General features: G+C 40.7%; 1 protein-coding gene across 2 annotated transcripts; it reads right to left on the bottom strand.

Annotated features, from left to right (window-relative positions):
- Positions 1-3,224: 3,224 nt before the first annotated feature.
- On the bottom strand, positions 3,225-22,263 carry plod1a (procollagen-lysine, 2-oxoglutarate 5-dioxygenase 1a). Of its 2 annotated transcripts, none has more exons than XM_080444230.1 (19): positions 22,021-22,263; positions 20,551-20,642; positions 20,120-20,253; positions 19,514-19,677; positions 18,774-18,886; positions 18,527-18,590; positions 16,817-16,914; positions 16,136-16,237; positions 13,362-13,493; positions 10,856-10,968; positions 10,596-10,700; positions 10,326-10,451; positions 9,652-9,793; positions 9,350-9,463; positions 8,858-8,923; positions 8,462-8,566; positions 7,724-7,870; positions 6,064-6,189; positions 3,225-4,085 (listed from the first exon to the last, which is right to left on the bottom strand). In XM_080444230.1, exons 1-19 carry the CDS (start codon positions 22,112-22,114, stop codon positions 3,930-3,932), a joined length of 2,193 nt encoding a protein of 730 aa, XP_080300356.1. In that variant the 5' UTR covers positions 22,115-22,263; the 3' UTR covers positions 3,225-3,929. The 2 variants fall into 2 exon arrangements, with proteins under 2 accessions (XP_080300356.1, XP_080300357.1); XM_080444231.1 differs by lacking the exon at positions 6,064-6,189 and adding an exon at positions 5,668-5,793.
- Between the last annotated feature and the right edge of the window lie 988 nt (positions 22,264-23,251).

Here is a 23,251-nt window from a genome sequence, read left to right as displayed (position 1 = left end):
CCTGCGTGGCAGCCAGACAGGGGCAGGCCCCTGAACCGGCAGGACGGTCCGGCTCGCCAGGCCCAGTCTTTCTCCGCCCCGCCCGCTGCCAGAGGCGAGCAGCACGACCGCCCCCCGCACAACAAACCCCACCAGAGAGGCCCCAACTCCAAGCGGGGTAAAATGACACTGCCACTCCCTGCCAGGAGAGCAGGGAAGTTTTCTCCGATTAGTCGACTATTCGACTAATCAGCCGAGGGGGTGTCTGAGTCGACTGCCAATCTCTTATGAAGAAAAAAAAAAGTTTTTCAATTTCTTTTTTTTATATTTTTGTATTATTCAGTTTTTCAATTTTTTTTATTATATTTTTGTATTATTCGACTGAGATTGGCCTAATTTGTTATATTAATTAACCAATATGTTATATTAATTAACCAATAGTTTGCCAAAAATAGGATATAGATCTTGATTTATTGGGAGAAACCAAGCAAGTATATGTTAAATCAGACACTAAGCACCCCTACAGCCCAAATAGAATGTTCCTCTATTGCGTAACATATTTTTTGCAGGACTTGACTGTTTTGATTCGACTATACAAACAGGCCTACTCCCCCGGTTCCCTCTCCCCCCAAACGGGGGATTTGCACCTGGACCTAGTGGCCACGGGCCTCAGTCCCAGGACGCCGAGGAAGAGGAGGAAATCTTCACCAGAGGCGGCAGAGGACCGCTCCCCGAGCCCCTGGAAGAAGTCGCGACACACACACACACACACACGCACGTCGGCGTACAGAATTACCTGAATGTTAATGCTTCTGTGTCACCTGCTGTTATTGTTGCTCGAAATGTTTTTCCCATGACAAAGAATGTTTGTATATTAAAAAACAATAAAACAACAAAAAAAATTAACAAAATACAGCCGAAATGAAAATGAGCCGGCGGCCACGGGGGACCTCCCCTGGGAGGGCCTGGTGGTCGCCGGACAGAACGTAGGCTTAGTGGCGGGCCTAAACCGTCACAAGCTACATGGGTCACGCCAAAATTTTCCTTGGTCCACCAGAAGGCGCCAGCGTGCCTTTTCACTCAAGGTAAGACCAGGCCCAAATACTGTTGCAGTGTCCTCGGGAAGTGTTACCGGGAGAAAGCCGGCTCGGTTTCTACTCGAGATACTTCCTGGTCAAGAAGAAACGGGGGGGCTACATCCTATCATGGATCTAAGGGCGCTCAACAGCTATCTGAAAACCTTCCAGTTCAAAATGTTGACGGCGACGGCGTTACTACGCTCGGTCCGTCAGGGCGACTGGTGGAGCTCAATAGATCTCAAGGACGCCTATTTCCACATCCCCATCTACCCGCCGCACAGGAAGTTCCTGCGCTTCGAGTTCGAGGGTCCTGTGTACGAGTACCTCGCCAACCAAATATTACGTACGAAAGTACGAGGCGCTGTGAGCTTGTATTTCGGCTATTTTCACAATATTTATCTGTGGAACCGAGTCAAACTAAAAGTAATGCCTACAATTCCAAGTGCTTGCCAGGTTGGGGGGTCCCCAGTTCAAATATGATTATTTTGGGTGGTCGCGGCCTGAAACGTCTGGGAACCCTTGTTCTAGACAGCTCGCCTAAAGAGCCACAGCGTTGTCATGCAATTCAGCAGTTTATCTTGACTAGCTATAAAAGTGAAGGGAGAGCTGAAGGGAAGGGGCATTACAAGAATAGCTGCAGGACAGCATTGGAAAATAGTACACAATCAATAATATTGGTAAAAGTACACTATCAATTATTGTCTCCGCCAGAGGCGGAGAGTATGTTTTCGCTTCGTCCCGCTGTGTGTCCCCCCCCCCCTAGCCAAGCTAACATTGGTCAAGCTCCACGTGACACGTGACAATATGTTGACACCAATGCTTTTGATTGGCTAGAGGGACGCGTGACGAAATAAAATCCTATAAATAGGTGTGTCACTTCAAAAAGCCATTTATGACAGGATCAATCAGTCTTGATTGGAACAGTACCTTCCAGTACAAATCACCCGTCCGTGCGTGTGTGTGTCCCTCTGAGAACACCTAACATTGGTCAGTTTCACGTGACATCACAATATGTAATAGAAATATATAAATAGCTTAGACAGGAGAGGCTGAGATCACACAAAGAACTTTTTGTTTAACTAAAAGATATATCTTTTACCCTACTGTATCTCATTAGATACAGTAGATACATGTTCTATTTTAAGTAAGAATTAGAACATTCCTAGAGAACTATGGTTAAAGATAGGTTAAGTGATTTCATTTGATTAAAATAGCACGGGTCTGCTGGCGGAGACTTGTGCTCCGAGGAGCACATTTTCTAGTTTTAAATCCTTTTAACAGCATAAAAAACTTCTTCAAACGAAATCTCATTGTTAATTGCCTGTAGAAGTGACTTAAAGCATACACTGATCATCACTTACAATAAGCAGCTAGACAGGGCCCAAAATGTGTTAATTTGTCAGGGGACGTGCATTGCAAATCCAGGTGTTCATATTGGGGACTCTGAAGCCCAGACACCTAACATCTCCCTTGGCTAAGAAATCCGCCTTTCCCCCCCCCCCCCGAGCGGTAGATGTTTGGTTTTCCATGAGAGACTGGGGTTCGAATCCAGGTGGTCAAACAGTTATGTGGTACTGTAGGACAGGCAACAGTACCAGGTGCACTAGCTGTCTGATGTTCCATCACTAGGGTTCCCACCATTGTAGTTAGGAAGCTCTCCCTGTCTAACTAACTGGAGATCCTGCGAGAATTCAATAATTAAAGTGCTTTTTTTTTTCTTGCTTTTTTTGCTTTATACCCATTTCTCTCCCCAGTTTTGTCATTATGCCAATTGATTCCTCCCCACACACATTTCTGTGTTGTCACTGCTGTTGTATCCTACTGACTCAGCCACCAGTGAGGAGCCCCCACCGGGAGGACGTAGAGCCTTCGTCCTACTCCTCCTGCCCAACACTCTGCTGACATGTGACACCCCAGCCCGTAGGATTACGTGCAGTGCCAATTATCACCCTCTCCGCCTGGCCTCCCTCCCCCGAACACGGGCCGATTGTGTTCGTCAAAGCAGAGGTTCGACACAGTTGGATGGACCACGGTGGATTTGAACCCACGACCTCCATGGTGGTGAGCAGCTACTTTACAACTGCGCCACCCGAGCGCAATCGGCTAAATGTTTCTATGTCTCAGTACTAAGATATAGACCTAGACAGTGATACAACTTAATTTCACTAGGTTCATCGTTTTATTAACAAATGGGCATTAAAAAGTACAACCATGTTATGTAACAGCAAGAAAATACAACAATTTGTGAAGATTCAGTGAATCTCCGTCAATCCAGATCAACTGTCAAAAAATATGTTTGCATTTCAACACAGAATCTTCCAAAGAAGACTCTGATATTGCACATAAAAGCATAAAAGCTTTCATAAAAGCCACATTGATCTTTGGAAGCTATTCATATAAAACATGTAAAAATAAATAGTGGATTTATTAGGCTTTGTGCTTTTGGAGTGTCTGAGAGTTAAATTAACTATAAGACTGAATTACAAAAATGTATATGTTATAATACTGAGAAAATGCACATCGTCCATTAAAAGAAAGGTCATTTTCAAACTAGAATAATTCTTTCAAATTGGTTAATTATCTTCAAGCAGGTTCTCAAAAAACGTATGTGGTGAGTTCTTGTACAAGGAAGCCTAGGTTGAACTACAGGAGATTTCCTGAGAGAGGTTTAGCTCAAGCCTCTGCAGGGTCAGCTGACCTCTTGGAGAATCGTGAATATCTACCAAACACACTCTTGGGTTGAAGCTCCCCCTTGTAACGGCAATTTGTACTGTATTCAGAGCCGGTGCTGGAGAAAACTATTTTGAAAAACCAATCTCAGATCAGGAAAAGAGCAACTTCAACATCACAGAGTGAGCTAGGTGGCACTGCTCAAGGGTCCACAAATGAAACTGCGATGTATCTGACACCCTCTGTGGTTCTGAGGCCTTCGTGGTAGTGGGTGAGACGGCCCGGGTGCATCAGGGCCCATCCTTTCGTTGGTGCATCGACTGAGCAGTTGTAGCGAATGAACCTGCATCCACCTCCCTGTTGTTAAAAACAAAACAAGAGGGCTTAGATCGGACAAGGCTCACTGTGCTGGATATAAACACAGTCATAAAATACAAATTAATGGGTACAACAACTGTTAGTGTGGAGATACCATAGGGGCACACTTTCAAGTTGCTATTTCATGTAAAATATGTTAAGTGTTCCTATGATCAGAAGAACCTTACATTTATGCTACACTTGTGTTTACAAAAGTTGTATAACTACTAACAGTTACTATATTCAACAGTACTTCATCAATTACTACCCAGAAACGACTAGTTAGAGATTACTATGAGAATGATGTTCTCTGTCATTCCCAGTTAGATGTCACAGTAGCTCATTTGTAGATACAGTTTTATGTCTGTTTTATGAACTGTTGCCCAAAAATAGTTTTGAAGGTTGCAAATTATATTAAAGAAGCAAGTGGAGTCATGCCTTCACTTTTCTTTTTCTTCCTTTATCATCTATCTTCCCTTTGTGGGCAGGTTTTTAAGCCTATAGCCTAAAGCTAATTGGTGGACTCTGATTAGGAATGCCATACAACACATGGTATATGCAAACATGTGAAGGGGATCTACTTTTCTAACTCATATGCAGCTACTTTTCCGGTGGCAAATAACTTGAAACCATTTGCCTAAAAGACAGATCTTGGTGACTGTCAGCATATTTTACAGATATCATTCAGAATCGCATCTTTGCTGTAGCACAGTCAGTGTGACTGAGAATAACAGAGAGCAGCTCACTTAATACAGCAATAATGAATGATCTTGACTGTAATTTTAATCAAAGGTGCGGGGCAGTGACATAGATACCAAAACAAGAAATACGGTTTCTAGCACATGCAAAGAAGAAAAAGTTGGAGACACCAAAATGGCCAAAACATGCTTGCTTTGTTTAAGTGGTGTGCTATTTGTAGACTGCCAGTAGTCTTACACGTACAACTATGCAGAAAGCAAACATACTGTGTGAGTGTGTATATAATACAGCTTGGCTTAGCCTAACCCTCGCCCTAAATAGTTCTCTGCGATAACTTTTGTTAGTTTTATAGTTCATTTTAATATCCTTTTATTGTTTTTTAAATAATGAAATGGCAATGCACCTACCTATTTATCTGATATGCTTCTTATATATGTGCCATTAGATCCTCTGGTGCTGGCCCTGACATTTTTCCAAAGGCTTGAACTAGAAGGCATAGTTTTTTCAGCACCAGCCTCTGTCAGAGGAGCTACAGGACTCTAATCTGTGGCCATTTTTAAAAGGATAGCTTTTTGGCACGGCTTTCACCTAAGGTGAATTTCTAACTATCGATATTGTGTTGTTGTGTGTTTTAATTACATTTTTATGTGAAGCACTTTGAATTGCATTTTATGTTCGAATTGTGCCATACAGAGAAAGTTATTACGTTTTGACTACTAATGCATTTCTTCTGTCTGTTCTTATACCTGAACCTGACATAAGCCCAAGTTATTATTTCAAGCGTTCAGTCTGTCCCGAGCCAAAGTTCAAGTCTAGTATTAATGTATATAGCATCTGAGATGACCCCATGACATTATCAGGAAATATCCCACACGCTACTCACCTGGTAATCAAGGACCTTTTGGTTGAGCGCAATGTTTATAGTGAATGTGGAGGCATCATTGTGTGGTCTTAAAAGGGGCTGTTCATCTGGCTTATATCTAACTACAAACGCCAATTCAAATTGAGCCTGCAAAGAGACAGACAGACAACAGAAGTCTGAAAAGAAAGTCATGCAAGATTTTGTTTTTGAAACGGCCTGTCAGGCCAGAGAGAGAGAGTAAGTGTGTGTGACTGGATCTCCTGCTGAAAAAAAGAATGCGCATTAGCACCATACCTGTTCCGGCTTTCGCATCCGGAAGTTAAATAGAAAAGACCAGAAGCGAAAGGAAGAAGGTCACCTGCAATCCCCTCTATTACCTGACGGTTCACACTCTACTGCCCTCCACCGGTCATTTACCTGGTAGTCGGTGTCTTTGCTGTTGAGAGCTATGTTAATAGTGAAAGTAGAGGCATCGTGGTGAGGGGCAAGCAGGGGCTGTTCGTCAGGTTTGTACCTTACCACGAAGTTCAGGGGAGAAGTACACTGATGATGGGGAAACGTATAAAAAAAAGGTCAACAGAGGGGACATCAGCAACACAGAGTGAGAGGAACATTTCCTCGACAACAGAAGATTTTGTTATTCTTTTTTTCTTGTCCACAAACTGAAAATGGAGAAAGGAGTTCATGAATTGTCACCCAGTCTAAGAATCATACTGTATGTACGTCATCTATCAACAAGGAGCACATGATGCACTGGTCGTGTTACTTTATTGGTTGTCCTGGATCTTCTTCTTAGGATGTAACGTCACCTATTTGTAGTTGAGAGATAAAGCCTGAATGCAGGTGTTAACAGCAGGACTTCAGATGTGATGAATGTTGACCACTCCTGAGCTGTTATGGGAGTGGGCTAGCTGGAAAATGTAACTGTTCGGCCATTATCGGAATTATCACTTGAATATGAATTTGTGGTGTTTAGCTGTCAGTGTGCCGTCATGATACATTGCATGACCAATGCAGGTTCATCCAGGAAACCCATCGGCTCAGCTGGTTTGTCCACTCTTTAGCATGCAGTCTCATGTGAACCAATCACCATTCACGTACACTGAATGTCAAACTATAGTACAAATACTCATCCTAGTCAGCTTGCTGTATATTTCATCTCACGCTGCTGGTGTGTGTGATAAGCCCTGTGGAGTTATGTCCCTGTCCAACATCTATGATTGTGTAGCAGCAAGCCATAAAGGCAGATCTAGTGTATCAAACTAAAATACCTACTGCCATGTCATTATCACTCATAAATATACTACTTTATATATGTGAGTTGTCCTGACTGAACTTACTTTGTCCATTTTACTGGTGGAAGAAAATTTGACTTTGTCCTGTCACCACCTACTCTTATATGTTAAAATCCTCACCAAGAAGAGGTGACACAAAAGCGGAAATAAAACCTAAAACATGTGACAAATATGGCTGTATTATAAATATCTCTTTTTTTCTATATTGTTTCTTGGTATGTCAGACCATTCCCACAAACCAGAAGAAACACTTCCCATTTTAATTAAAAACTAGGAAAAAACATTGGCCTTCCATGCAGTATTCTGCCCCAATAATTCTAACTTGTGCAAGCCGTACATTTTAACTAGGCTATAATGATAAACATTTACACAGTTATATGGTGTGTTGCTTGGCAGCATTTACAGGCTGCAAACAAAACTCATTTGAACTTTAATGACAGGGCTTTTGCAGCACGTCTGTTCTCAGTGAAAAAATGCTGCAATGGCATTGCACAATTGGACGTGAATTTTTTGAAGGATACCTTTCCATTTAGACTTTCAGATAAATGTATTTATCACATGGGGATGAAATGTTACAGCCACTAACAGGGCCCCTTCGTTTCCCTGTGGAATGCTAGCAATGCTAAACAAATATAGAAACCCGACACCACGGTTTCACCACCACCCGGAAGATGTTATTAAGAATTATTGTCAATTCTTTCTCTAAATTATTAAGAGAAATAATCACTATAACTCTAAATATATCTGATTAGGAGCTAACAATACATATAAATATATCTTACCTTAGTGTAGTAACCAGGATACATTTTCTCTGTAATTGGCGCAACGTAATCCAGTAGAATTTTGTGCCATTCTTTCTCATAGTTCACTTGGGTCATGTGAATGTCAATAGTGGGGACATTTTCATAGCCACCTTGGATTCTGGCATCCTGAGAGAAAACATTTAAGAAATTACAACCAGCATGTCGAAGTGTCCAGGAGCAAAACACACCTAATGCTTAATTTATACTCTGTCGAATGACAGTATCACTTTGTGCTCATCAGAGCCATCGGACCAGCCATCTGCTGGGTGAAGTAGCAATTTCCCCTCACCTGGGGACCAGAAAATACTACCTTTCCTTTCTGTTGTACTGTACATGCATATGACAATAAACACCCTTGAAACTTGAGTTGGTGACAATGCTCACATAGTGACAAAACAAAATAAAACAGTTAAGCCGTGATAAAATATGATAACAGATGTAGATTGTATCTAAATGCCATCTGCCAAATTCTGAGTATTAAGTCTGACTGTTAAGCGACTGAAAAGTTTATTCATAAAAATACTATGGCAGAATACTATGGAATGACAGAAATCATTTTTGGTTAGTTTCAAGGGCAGCATTCTCATAAATTCTTATCTTGTGGTCGGGTACATACAATAGTATAGCTTACTTGAACTCATTTTCTCACTTCACAGGGTCTCTTATGTTATATAGGTGTCAACTAACAAATCAGTCTGAAAGAGAATCAAAACTTACCGAGTTTGCGCCACCTGACCACTTTCCAAAGTGTTCCATTTCTTGGACTATGTGATCACAGGCGATATCGGAGAAGATTGGGAACCAATAGACATCCGGACAGGGCTGGGAGACAGAAAAAAAGAAAAGCAACTTAGTGACCTTACTGCACCTTAAAAAAAAACTATTGGTACATTTCAAATCTGTCTCTGTGCAGTGAACATTTCTGTAACAAACAATGACTAAAATCCTACCTTTACCAGGACTGGGAACAGAAATAACTCAAAAGCATTATTAAAATGTTCCATCATGGGCCTATTATAGTTTACAGTATCAGAAATATGTACTTTCCTAAAGCTCAGCTTTTTAAATTATCTACCATCAGTGATTATAGTTCCAGCCTGCAGAGGGACTCACAGTTAAAATCAGGTTGTCTTTCATGATCCGGGTGTAATTTGGATGGATGTAGCGCTCTTCCCAATCCTGAAGAAACAAAGCAAATAGAACATTTCCCCAAAAGGTATACAGTAAAGTGCTCGGGTCCAATTGGTTCTAAATTAACACATGATTTTAGACAGACAGACAAGTTCTTAGTGATCCCGTGGGGGAATTCAATTGTGAATGGCTAGCACCACAGTAGAAATGAAACATTAGCCTGGCTCCAGCCCCTGACTCACTAGCCACTTCCATTAACAAAATGTAAATTCAGCCTAAGTGTCAGGCTAATGAAACATAGGACAGATACAGCCAGGTAAGAGTAGGAGAGATAAAGCTAAAATTCAAGAACATCATTGTTTTTACTGTATATTCTGGACAAGTCAACTATCATTCAATAGCATACAAGAGGTTTCTATTTTTATGATATAAAAAAGACTGCTAGATAGACTGCTAACGTATGCTGATGCCCACCGCTGAGTTTTCAAAGATCTGCCAGAGGTCATTGTGGAGATGGCTGGTCTGGTAGTTTTCGGTTGACAGGATGCGACCAAAGGTGTGTAGATTGGACACGTACATGAACACTCCCTGGAATTCAAAACAGATTTGAAATCACCACACTGACTGAAAAAAACATCATGTCATCATGCGTGCTGACGGTCGTTCCATACGTAAGTGTGTGTGTGTGTGTGTGTGTGTGTGTGTGTGTGTGTGTCTGTGCGTGTACACAAATATTTGAACAATGAATAAAAAACATGGCCAGATCAATCACTGACCGCATCGCGAACGTTGCCACAGAAAGCCATGTCAGGGTCCACGTTGTCAGAGCTGAATAAGTCAAAAGCGGAGAGCTCCGAGTGCAGGAGGCCGGCCTTCAGCAGGTACACACTGGACAGGTAGGGGATATTCCACACACCCCTGCAAGCAGGCAGAGTCAGCAACGTTACATAATAGGAACCATACCTCGCCAAAATATGTTGTAGCGAAAAATCAATTGCAAAGTCTATCGTAGAAAGTTCTGATGTCTAAACATATCCCTATATTTGTAATTATTTATGTTGGAAAAGATCAGAGAGTCTATGTAGAAAGTTCTGATGTCTAAACATTTCCCTATATTTGTAATTATTTATGTTGGAAAAGATCAGAGATTATATGTAGAAAGTTCTGATGTCTAAACATATGCCTATATTTGTAATTTTGTAAAAGTTCTCTGTAAAAGCGTTATATGTCTATGTATATTACCATTACTATTTAGCCAGTGGGAAGACACATTCAAATGGAATTGATTAATCACGGCTGCAAGTACACAGTAAAATCCTTGAGTGTAAATTTTACTCTGACAAGTGTACAAATGGAACCATTTGTACACTCTCAGAGTTACAAATGGGTTAGGGCCCACACTGAGGATTTTACTGTGTATGTGGAGGAGAGCAAAGCTGTGGCCACTTACACCCTGCGTCCCTGAACGATGTCCACATAGTCCTCAGACCTGGCATAGTAGCCGTCTGCGCTGAGGGCTCCCCAGAAGTTACTCCACAGTCGGCCGACACGGGTTATCATAGGTGCAATGATAGGCCTATGGAAGCATTAGAAAGCATTAGAATTGTTTTTGTTTTTTTTACAATTAACCCATTAAGACCGGGAACGCATCTGTGTGTCATTTTAAGATTTCTTTGTCTATTAAAAAAAAGCGGATATACTGTACAAGCTCATTTCTTACCGATTTTGCTCGATGAGAATTTTGAGGGTGTCCTCGTTCTTCAGGACCACTTCGATGTCCACGCTGAAGAAATATTCACAGTCCTTGTCTTGTCGACACATATCACTGAGAACAATGACACGGGGAAACAAAAGGGACATTGACATGTTAAAATCAATAGATTTTATGAAATTAACTGAGAGAGAGAGCGAGAGAGAGAGCGAGAGAATCGGGCAAGATTTTCAGTATAAGGTAAAGTTCTGCTCTTTATGTCATCTTACAGGCCAAAATTGCGTGATGCAACACTGTCCTCATGACCGACGAGTTTGACATCCTGATACAGAGTCCCATGTCCCTCCAGGAATGAGCCGACCTGCTTCTCATGATGAGCCTCCTGAAGGATAAGATGACAGTTATAATGATTCCAACAGTCAAACTAATAATAATCATCAATAGTCACCATCATTGCCATCATTTTTGGATGATTACATTTCAAGGCAGAGTTACAAGGTACTTGAACAACCTTGTCTTTTTGCTGGTTGTGTTTTCTCCCCTGAGGCTCATAAGGAATTAAAACACACTGCCCACCTGTCCCGCATGCCGTCACTTTGACTTTTTACCTTCGCCTATTTTGTTTTCTATTTGGGGAGAGGGGAGGAGGAGGAGAAAGGAACATTCTTGTGGATTTTGCTCCTTGTGGATTTTGCCGATTTTTTTTTTAGGATCTTTTTTTTTCATGTCCATGTGGTGAAGTGAACAGGGACTAAAGACCCATGAGGGAGGAAGGGTATGGGGAGAGTTGAGTGTTGTTCAAAGCTAACTGAACCATCCTTGTCCCTAAGTTGCGTGTTAAATGTTATGTAGGGTGTGAATTGTTTTGAATTGTTTGTCTCTGTATGTAGGAAAAAGAAAAAGGCATACTGTTTATGTGTTTGCTATAACTGCCCTACTACTACCTACAGTATGCTGAATACAAATCATAACCAAAAAAGTAATTAAAACACAGTTCACAAAGAGAAGAGAAATAAAATACATCTTATCATGAAATAAATTTGATTCATCAAACCTGGCTGATATCATACATTCTTACTCCATAACATTGTATTGTGTTCTTTTGTAGCATTTAACAATGCATGCTTTTGCATGCCCTCTAACAATGAGCCAGTGGGTTCTCTTTCTAGAAGCTGTCAGCATGTCACATTCCTGGTCATTGCAACGGGAAGACAGAGAGGCAAGTGAGCACATGTGACTCGGTAGAGCGTTGGTAGGAGAGCAGTTCCAGAGGTTTAGGGTTGTACAGTATGTACTGTCTGTCTGTCAGTGTAAAGTAAATAAGTACATTTACTCGAGTACTGTACTTAAAGGGATACTTCACTTTCGGGCCGGGGACACATTTAAAAAAAATATTAAAAATAAATGAAAAAAGTTATGGAAAATTCATGGCCCCCTCACACATTAGTAGGACACTCTAATGCGTGAGGGGGCCATGAATTTTCCATAACTTTTTTCATTTATTTTTAATATTGTTTTTAAATGTGTCCCCGACCCGAGAGTGAAGTATCCCTTTAAGTACAATTTTGAGGTATTTTTACTTTACTGGATTATTTCCAATTTGCAGTATTTTACTTCACCTCCACTACATCTCAGAGTCAAATATTGTACTTTTTTACTCCACTACAATTATTTGAAAACTTAAGTTACTAGTTAATTTGTAGATTTTGATTATTATTACAAAACACATTAGCCCTATATATATATTTCGGCCATTTGAAAATAGCCGATCTACAAGCTCACAATGCGTCGTGATGCGACGCATTGTGAGCTTGTAGATCGTCTATTTTCAAAAGATTTTTTTAATACATTTTGAACTTCTGAAATGGGACATTCTGCACAATGAGTACTTTTACTTTTGGTACTTTAAGTACATTTTAATACCAATACTCAAGTACATTTTGAATTCCGGACTTTTACTTGTAACAGAGTATTTCTACATTGCTGTTTCAATACTTTTACATAAGTAAAACATGTACTTTTACCACCACTGCTGTCTGTCTGTGCACATCTCATGTCAGATATGATCAAAAGATATGAACCTAGTAGGTCGCTGAGATCCTCTGGCACTGAATGTTTAGAAGTTCCAACTGTCAGTGGTAAGAGACATGGAGAGGCAGCTTTTAGTTCTTATGCCCTCAAACTCTGGAACTCCCTGCCAGTCAATCTGACAATGGCTGAATCAGTAGATATTTCTCTAAGCGTAATCTTAAGACATATTTATTGGAATAGAAATGGCGGCCAACCCCCAAAGGGGAACTGCACTAGTTCTAACATTTTCATCACCTAATCAAATAAATATATTTCTCTCTGACAAGTAATGTATTTCAAATGGGGGAATTCCTTGCTGCTGCATCGCTGATGGATTTCCCCATAGGGGATCAATAAAGTATGACTTACCTTGAAATGAATATGGGCCTTGTTTTTTGTAAGGTTTTTGTGATAAAAGAGAACATGGAAAATGGAGCTTGTGATATCAAAACCACAACAAATCCATTGAAGCGAGGAACACTGTACTGTATTTAGGATCAGCACAAAGCACAGCAAAAAATTGCCGATCTATAAGCTCACAATGCGCTGTGAGCTTGTAAATTGGCTAAGGACACCATCGTAAAAGTCTAAAATAGGGGTTAAAAGAAATGGTGGGGTTGGTGAAAGAGCCGACGGTTATTCATGTTACCACGTGGGGTGCAAAGAACAGAGGTGATTCTGGTCCTGACAGCCTTCTCTTCTCACCTTGTTGTAAATGAAGAGTTTGAGCCTGTTCTTGGGATAGTTGAGTTTCAGCAGACGCTCAAAGAAGACTGCTACAAAAGGTGTAGGCTGTTGAATGAAAATGCCAATCACCACCAGCGGGTATTCAGTCTCCTGTAAGGGGAGGGAAAACAAGACATGGAAGTAAGGCTGAGGCTGAGGTCTGGGAGAAAGGAGTTAATTCTATTCTGCATGACATTCTGGCATGTTTTACTAAGAAGTCATGTATTAAACTACAGTAGCTACTGACTGACCAATCTGGGAACCCATTAACAAAAAAAAGAAGAAGAAAAACACTGCTGAATCTGTCTTGAGAGATTAATGACTGACTGACTCAGACAGTTGCAGCATCAGGGGTTCTGTCATAGTGTACTAGAAGTTGTTCCATTATTAACTGTCTATGGAGCACCTCCAAGATTCGACTTCAGATGACATCATTACATTCTTGTAACTCTGCAACTCAGCTTGCTTCTTTTCACTGGGTGGCTGTCAGTTTTCACAATTGATTGAAAATATTTTACAGCCTTAAACTCAAATTAAACCCATCATATGATGGTGACACTTGCAGACAAGACAAGTTCTTGTCGGCAAGAGACATCGGCGCCATGCAGGGGAGTATAAATGAGGCATTACAAAGCCAGGCTCCTAGCTATATTTTAGATATGCTGGACCCCTATGACCCTGGGCACAGCCTTAGATCCTGAGATAGGGCTCTCTTGGTTGTTCCTAAAACTCTCCTGGGGTGATCAGGCTTTTGCGGCATGGGTACCTGAACTTTGTAAAGCCCTGTCTGAGGATCTAAGGCTAGTCTTTTAAACCACTTCTGAAAATATACTTTTGTCATCATGGCATTTTCATAGTTTATTTTATATTCTTATCACCTTTCTTTTATCCATGCTTATTTCCTTAAATGCCCTTTTTTTGCCTTCTTTACTATCTGAACCTCTTTCATGCTATGTTCCTGTAACTTGTTTCTGTAAAGCTTAGCACTTTGTAACCTTGCTTTGAAAAGCTCAATACTTAATACTAAAAACTGATCAATGCAATATAGAAAAACATATGTGAATTTTATTTTAGTTTCCCCGTTAAACAGTAGTAGTAGTAAATTACAGTAGTACATTTTTTAAACCCTGTCCATTGTTCACCATAACTGGGGTATTCAACACTGAACACGTTTCTGCATGTTTCACATTTTTAGAGCCCCAAACCTCAAGCTGAATACCCCAGTTATAGCTATTAAACACCTTCATTCCTGACAACTTGTTAGAACTTAATCACACTCAAAACCTCAAGCACTTTGAAAGAGCTTACATTCCTGTTGTCACAAATGCAAACCTCAATATATGAACGGTAAACTAAGACACTAACTGGCCTAGAATTGTATGTTCATTGTCCACTGGCACCAATATTTTTGCAATATTGATCTGGTGTTCAATAACTGAAAACATCATGCTTTAAAAAGGGTGACACTCAACAGCATATTAGCATCACATATTCACATAAAATTGATATGGCATAGGTGTCGAAAGAACAGAAATCGCCATTCGAATGTTTTTTTTTCTTTCTTCAAAGTAACAAATCTAATGATGACTCATTTCCTGACCTACCGATGTGAAAACGAATGCTTTCATCACGTCACACATGATCAACAACAAAGTTTGAGTTCATGCACTGCACACAGCAAGTTAATATGAACGTTGTTGCCACCCAATGCGTCCAAGTTTAAGAAACGTAAAAAATTATGACAACAGCAAGCCATAACACTTAACTAATATAGTTGGTTTCACTATTATGTTTAGCCTGTTATTATAGCATTTGTATGTGTGCACGCGGGTGTTTAATATTGTATAACTATACATTATTTTTTTTATCCCACGATTTTTGTAACCCATTTTTTCACCCAGTGCCAATTGCCTAAGCTGAGATCCTGGACACTACTCTCCCTCTGCCAGCCTGGGGAGAGCCCCGAACTGAGCTCAAGCTTCCTTCAATGCATGAGGAGTGAGCAGGCCGCTTCTTATCAACTGACAGGGGGGAGTTTCCCCGGTAGGACGTAGCGCTTGGAAGGAACACGTTATTCCAACCAGTTCCTTTCCCCTCCATCAGGCGCCCCGGCTGACCAGGGGGAGTTTTTATTTTGTGAGGGTACCTACCCAAGGGGACACGGGGAGAACATGCAAACTCCACACAGAAAGGCCCTTTCGCCAACCCCACCTAGGGTATGGGCACTGACGGAGGAGAGAACACGCCCCCAGCGCCCATTCCCCGGTGGGAATCAAACACATGACCTTCTACCTGTGAGGCAACAGCACTACCGACTGCGCCACCGTGCCCCCCTTATACATTATTTTATACAATTATATACACAATATAAAATATTTGAATATAAAAAATTATAAAGCATTGAAATTCAAATGGGATTGTAGAGGAAAACTGATAGCACTAACACATAATAGGATGAACTGTGGTGGGGGAGGGGAGGCAAAGATCCATGTGACTAAACCGAAGTGGCAAAGCAGCAGGGAATCTGCTTGCCATTAGGGTAGGTGAAATACATTTCCAGCCCTGATTAAAAGTATGACTTTTATTTCGACAAATGGGGTATTGTGGTAGTTCAGGCAAGTCAAGCCGCTCTGTATGCAACACAGAGACAGCAGGAGTGAACAGGGGTCTTCCATTTCCTTTATTTCCCCTGTGTTAGTTAGTCTTGCAAATGAAAAATGAAAACCTTTCAAAGTGTATCCCCTACAACTTACCTTGAGTCCTGAGAGTGGCTTTAAGTCCTCATGACACACTGTACAGCCCGTCTCAAATGTCCACACTTTTGGGATGTAGTTGCCCAGGTAGTTGATCTGGAGCTGGTAAACAAAACCAACAACAAACAAATCTGATCAGATTTTTGGAATCTATAACACGTTGATATACATGTATGCTAAAGAGTAAGCCAAAGAGTTTATACATATGATACAGCAACAATAGAAGGGGAAAGTACACAAGTCATTACAAAAACAAAAGAAATAAAAATAGGCATTTAAAGATATGTGTGGTACAATGTGTGTAGAACGAATCCAGAATATGGGAGTCTATAATTTTACTTTGTATATCGTTCAAACAAAATGACCCTCATCTACTGTAAGGCTTGATTTATACTTTTCTTCATATGTAACAACGCGCCGCATTATGAGCTTGTAGATCTGCTGTTTTTGGCAGGCTTAAGTGTAAAAGCACATTTACTGTGCTAGAGGGAGACTGGGCTCTATGTCTTTTGGCAGCCCAGATGACATTCTACGATTGGATTCTACGATTGGACTTGCTCATAGTCACCAATCTGGAATCTGGACCATAGCACCAGGTCATTTCATATTTCCAAACTGAGTTAAGCTGAGTTTGTCAGCCAAATGTGTTCACTGTTGAATTGGTTAAAGTGGGGGTTTTACCTTGGTTGGTCCGTTGCCATGGACAATGACAGGCAGGGTGTCATACAGCACGTTCCTGGCTCGTACCCGCCCATCCTCGAACTTCAGCACCACCTCATCTGGAAACACACAGATGTCATAATCCTGAAGTTAACAACGCCGGAGTTCCAAATTAGTGACTTAAGATACAAAGATAGCACCCACCACACACACACACACACACACACACACACACACACACACACACACACACACACACACACACACACACACACACACACACACACACACACACACACACACACACACACACACAGTGGAAATCACTACCTCACTGACTAACTTTGATTTTTCAGGCGACACATGTCTTTAAATACATAGTTCCTGACAGGACGCCTGCAGCTGTTTGTGGAGTGGATGGGACCGCAGGGCTTACAAAAACACACCCCGTAAACGCAGCTGCACTCCTCCTCTGTGTCCCGTAGGGGGGGGGGAAGCAATGGAAAAGCCTCCTGCCCCCAATCCCACCTCCTCAACCCCCACCCTGTTCCCCCCTCCCTCCCTCCCTCCCTCCGTCCTACACTCTTTCTTTACTTCCCGGAGGCTACGTGTGCACAAGCACATCCCTTCCTCGCAGCAAACTCATAAATTCCTGACACAGACGGCACAGTGAGAGGGACAGGGTAGAGCGAGGGAAAAGCAACAGGCAGGCAGAGAAAGACATGTCTGAAAGGGAGCCTCACGCCTAAAAGAGCATGCCCTTTCAAGATAATTACCAGCTCCTTCATGAGCTGTAATGAACTGTAATGTACTGTTATATCCCATAAAAATGTATTTAGAAACGTATACAAAACAATTGTAATGAATCCTTGCATCTGTGTATGCATGTCACTCTGTTTACACATCTGTTCACACATTCGTCCACCAGAGGGCACTGAAAATGCTAAATATGCCAGCCAACCTTGTGCTGAAACATGTGGCTCAACTATGTATACCTCTAGGTTGTCTTGTTCTCAGTCCAATGAGAGTATTTGTTTGGACTTAAAAATTGTTGCACATTATTGTTGACAAACAACATTTTGCAAAGCGTAAAACTCTCCTGTGATTATTAGTACGTAACAAAGTCTTTCTTTCTACCTGCTCTTTGAGCCAACTAGCAGGAGTGCTGAAGAGGAAGAGAAAGCAGGGGGAAGTCTTTCCTTCACCTTCATCTTTTATTCTCACAGCACAGCATGATAAACCATGCAGGGACGGCTATAAACTGGAAAACAGCAACTTCGCAAATGTTCCATCCGGAGAAAGGAGAGGGAAATAAAGCTGGCATCAACAAAGAATAATGGTATGGTCACAAATGCGTGAATGAATGCGAGTGGCCAATGCCTGCCGAGGCAAGATGCGAGTCAAATTTCAACATTGACTTTGTTTGATTTGATTTGTTTGTTTGTTGAACTTTGATGCAAGTCAACGACGGTGGCGTGAATTTGCTTTGCAACCAAAAGCTCCACCCCTTCACTTGCATAGAATGGAAGTGATGCAAATGTTTCAATCACACATGTGTGACTGTACCCTAAAAGCTGCTTACTTTAGGTGTTGCATCAGGCAACTTAATAATGAAACTGTATTTAATTTAGCGTGTGACCTCTACAATTCAGTTCTAACACAAGCTCTTGCCCTGTGTGCTACACTGACAACAATACCTGAACCCCAAGAAGTGAAATTCAGGGCACTCACCGAGGGCTCCGTGAAGATTCTGGAACAGTCTGCATTTGTTATCTAACGTGATATTTATGGATTTCTGAAAGCGGACAAAAAAGAAAGAAAAAAATATTGTTATGATAATACAACTTGCAGAACCTAAAAATAAATTACTTGCATGTAAAACTAGCATCAAATAGGTCAAAACAATAGATGATGTATAAATTAATGATTTTCTGACATAAGAACCATAAAAAGAACAATGCAGTGATATGATCCGTACCCTTTTCTCTGAGTTGATATAAATCTTGGTGAAGAAAAGCTGGTCACTCTCATTATCTTCCCCCGTCCAATCGGCAACCATCTCTTTGAGGTTGGGAAGGTGGCCAATGAAACCTAAGGACAGAAATAGAACCAGAAAGCAAGAAAGAAAAAGGAAAGTTAGGAAGGGTTACAATACTGGACAGGTCACAGGTTACTGTATTCATTTTTGGGTCAATGCTGTGGTTACATTTGTACACTCTAAGTTAAAATAACCCCAGGATATTACTGTGTAGGCTCTCCCGTTGCTTTCATTAACATTAACATCAATCCCATACTGCAAAAGTGAGACCTAGCGACGAGGTGTCAGCACACTCGGCCAGGTGCCTGCCTTGACTACAAGCCTGTCATTTCCTTGCTATAAAAATACACAAAACCCCTTTAAATGAAACTACAGTAGGCTACAGCGTGTCATTAAAACAGGAGGCAAAAGCTATTTTAGGACGTACAGCTAAGATGCCAACTGCAGGATAATAACTTCTAAAATCTATAATCTGACACACAACATTTCATCAATCTAACAATTGTAAAAAATAAAAAAACATTTCCAACATGTGGAAATGAATTTGGATGAAATTAAATGAAATGTGGTCTCTCAAAAGTGTAATGACAGCAAACCATATCAACAGCTCTCTTAATTCCATTTGGATTGTAACTAATACCTTGTTAAAATGCAATGAATACGTAGACATTATGACCTACCCCCGGAGCCCAGGAACCGGTTGCCCTCCCTGACATGGGGGTGCTTGTCCTCCAGGTGTCTATCAGGCCAGATGAGAGTCTCTGAGGAGAAGACAACCTTGTGTCTGGCCTGCTGAAATTTCTTCAAAAGCTCTTTGGGGCTCGAGGCGAAGACCACATCATAGCTGTGTGAAACACACAGAGAAAAATAGAAAACTTTACTGTGCCATGTTGACCAGCAAGTGTGAAGCCAGTTGCACAATAATGAATGGGTTTCCTTTATGAGCATAAATTGCCTGTGATGGTGTTTACTTTACTGAAACAACTTGAAGCTTGTGACATCAGTTGTATGACGTATCCCATGTTTTACTCTACCAAATAACCTCCATTCTAAAATGTAAGTTCAATATTTCAAAGTAGAGTTATGTGTAATTTGATAAATGATCTCCTGACACACAGACCAACCCTCTTATATTCGGCTAGACCCCTGCAGAGCCACAGCGTAATAATGACCAGTGTTTTAGTGACCAATATGCATAGTGTATTAGCTGATAGGGAGGAAAAGAGTTTTAAAACATCTGGTTGCACAGCAAGCCAACTCTATTAACAGCGATAGCTGCAGTCTACCTGTCAATGAACAGGATGATCTTATTCTCATCCTTCATTTCATCCAGGGCGGCTTTGAGGAGACGGATCTTCTGCCCTCCTCCTGGAGCTGTGGTGTAGTCCCCTCCTTTCCATGTCTCCCCTTGACCTAGCACCTTCAAAGCCACGCGAGAGAAAAACATTTAAAATAGGAAATTTGACTTCTGAGACTTTTGACAAAACCATTTAAGCCTCCTCCCCTGACCCCTACAACATACTCATTGCTTCACATAAGATAAATGGCCATGATCAAACAATGGGTGTCTATGTTCTAAGTAAGTTTTCCGTAGGCAGAATGGCAGCTGCCAGGCATGGGTTTTTCCACGCCGTATGAAACAGTTATTATCGCTGCATACAAAACAGGAGGAAAGGAGCCTGAACCAAGATCTTATGTGTTCCCTTCCCTCTTTTACCTTGACAGTGTAGTTGAAATGTTGTGCCGACCTCAGAAAACGCCTGAAGCCATCAGTCTCTTTAGTCGCAACTGTCAACACTAGAAGGTTGCCTGGAAGACATAGAATTTGCAGTGATGTCAGTGGTTCGGGATTTGTTTTGACAAAGGGATACTAAGTAGGCTATTGAGCGAGTGCATCAATAAATTAAATAACAAAACATTCTGCTGGCTAAGTAACATAAAAGAACATTATTATGCCACATAAATGAAAATAACTATACACTTTCTTTATTGGCAGAAACGAATTGGAGCTATAAGCCCTGAGTCATGTCATGTCATGCTGGGATGTCTTGATCCAATAAGCCAGGCCAGTGGACTACGTGCCATGTAGAGCAACAATGAGAATAACGTGTGTCTGCTTGTACTTGTTGTAAGTTAGTTTAGTACCCTAATTATTATCGCACAATGCCGCTATAAAAGATAAAGCTTCGATGGATGAACATAAAGAATGAAAATGGAATAAAATGCTTATAATAACAACTTAGGATACTTGGAAAATTAGAAGCAGCTACTCTAAAAGATAATTATCTTTTGCTACAGATTTCACACAATAACAGTCTTTTGTTGGCTACCTATGCATGTCAGTCGAAGTCAGTGTCATTGTAGGCAGTGGTGTAAAGTAAGTTCTATACTTATTTAGTAGTAAGTTCTATACTTATTTAAGTGCAATTGAATGTTGAGGTATTTTTACTTTACTGGAGTATTTTACATTTTCAGCACTTTTGCTCCACATCATTTCAGAGGCAAGTATTATACTTTAACTCCACTACAATTATTTGAAAACTTTAGTTATTAGTTACTTTGTCGATTTTGATTATTATTACAAAACATACATTAATCACTTCAGTGAGCTTGTAGATCTGCTATTTTCAAAAGATGTTTATACATTTTATACATTTGAAAACATGTGAACTGGAATGGGACATTCTTCTGCATAATGAGTACTTTCCACTTTCTACTTTTGGCACTTTAAGTACATTTTGATACCATACCAACACTTTTGTACTTTTACTCGAGTACATTTTTAATTCTGGACTTTTACTTGTAACAGAGTATTTCTACATTGCACTATTGATACTTTTATTTAAGTAAAACATTTGAGTACTTTTTCCACCACTGATTGTAGGCTACAGATGTGATTTTACAAGTCCCTAATCGCCACTGCAGGGCCGGGGGGGTACATGGACATGGTCTGGTCGTCACGTCCACGTCAGCGGCATGGAACCCTCCGGAACGACCCGGTGAAAAAGTCTCATGGATTCTTACAACGTAATTTCAAACCAAAATGTAGCCTATAACTCCATCGCATAGGAACAGGCTACAGTGTAACTAAACGTGCACAACGGTGTGTGCGTGTGTGCATCATGTTCTGTAGGCCTGCAGTACAGACTACAGTACAGACCAGACCGTGTCTCATCAGCTTTCCTACCGTCGGGGCTTTGCGGCTCTTTGGAACAACTTGTCAGCGGCAAAAGTACTGCGAGAGTAATCCCAGAAAATAGTACAAAATACACAGCTCTCATGTTGCCTTCCGATCCTCCCAGGCAGCAGTGGAAGTGCTGTTTGAGTTGTTGCTCCGATCAATGTAATGTGGACCCTTCTGGATGCTTTTTTAGGGACTGATCTCAACTCTGTGTCGAGTCGACTCTGTTGACTCCTGCAGTACAACCACTAGATCCACAACCCCTCCCATTGAGAGCTAGACATGTGTCTCTTTTATCCCCCCCACCCCTCCTCTTCCCGCCCCGCCCCCTCTCTCTCACCTCACGCACGCACGCGCATTCACACACAGACTCACATCTGTAGGTATCATACAGATGTAATGTATCTATAATGTTCAGATAGTGACTACTTGCTACCCTGAGGAAAATCTATTCAAAATGTTCAGTCCCATGTATTTTGTTTTAGAGTTTGCCATATTGATTGATTGAATACTTTATTAGCACTTTGCAACAAAAAAAAGCACAGGAAAGTACAGTTCAATACAAGGTCTGCTGAGAGGATTTTTTTTTTTTTTAAAGAAAGCCTATGACTGAATTCTTTCCACATATGCAGTGGTGGAAAAAGTACTCATTTAAAAAAAAAAAAAAAGTAACAATATCACAATGTAAATATACAAGTAAAAGTTCGATATTCAAAATGTACTTGAGTAAAAGTATAAAAGTATTGGCATCAATATGTACTTAAAGTACCAAAAGTAAAAGTACTCATTATGCAGAAATGTCCCATTTCAAGTTTTCAAAATGAAATCTTTTGAAAATAGCACATTTGTTTTAGATTTTGCAATATGATACCTTATACCGGATACAGGATAGGTGGGCACTATAGGGACATCTGGGCACCTCGATGTAAAATTGGCTATTTTGTCCAAAATGTTAAAATGTTTAATATTTGAAAAATAGTCTTAAGTAAAGTATACATGATGTGAACATGCACGGTGCATCATTATCAGACTTAATTCTATCCTTCAGCTTCTTGTTTATGACCCAAAATGACTGGATATACAGGTGTTGTAGCAATTGTAGAAATATTAGACCTTAATTGTCGAATGTTTAAGCATGTTCTAATCATGTATAGTCTACCTTTACTTAAAAACATTTTCCAGATATATATATTTATTTTTTTAATAGCCAATTTAACACCGAGGTGCCCACTCTTCC

This window comes from Gymnoscopelus braueri, assembly GCF_963280865.1.
Source record: "Gymnoscopelus braueri genome assembly, chromosome: 12".
Lineage (NCBI taxonomy): Eukaryota > Metazoa > Chordata > Actinopteri > Myctophiformes > Myctophidae > Gymnoscopelus > Gymnoscopelus braueri.
Note: the sequence above shows the minus strand (reverse complement) of the source record. Positions and strands in the feature narration are given on the sequence as shown.

Coding starts and splice junctions, on each gene's coding strand:
- plod1a (XM_080444230.1), bottom strand. CDS start 22,114: ATGAGAGCTGTGTATTTTGTACTATTTTCTGGGATTACTCTCGCAGTA. Junction 8,924..9,349: donor AGATCTTTGAAAACTCAGCG/GTGGGCATCAGC, acceptor TTGTTTCTTCAG/GATTGGGAAGAGCGCTACAT. Junction 8,567..8,857: donor AAGACAACCTGATTTTAACT/GTGAGTCCCTCT, acceptor TCTGTCTCCCAG/CCCTGTCCGGATGTCTATTG.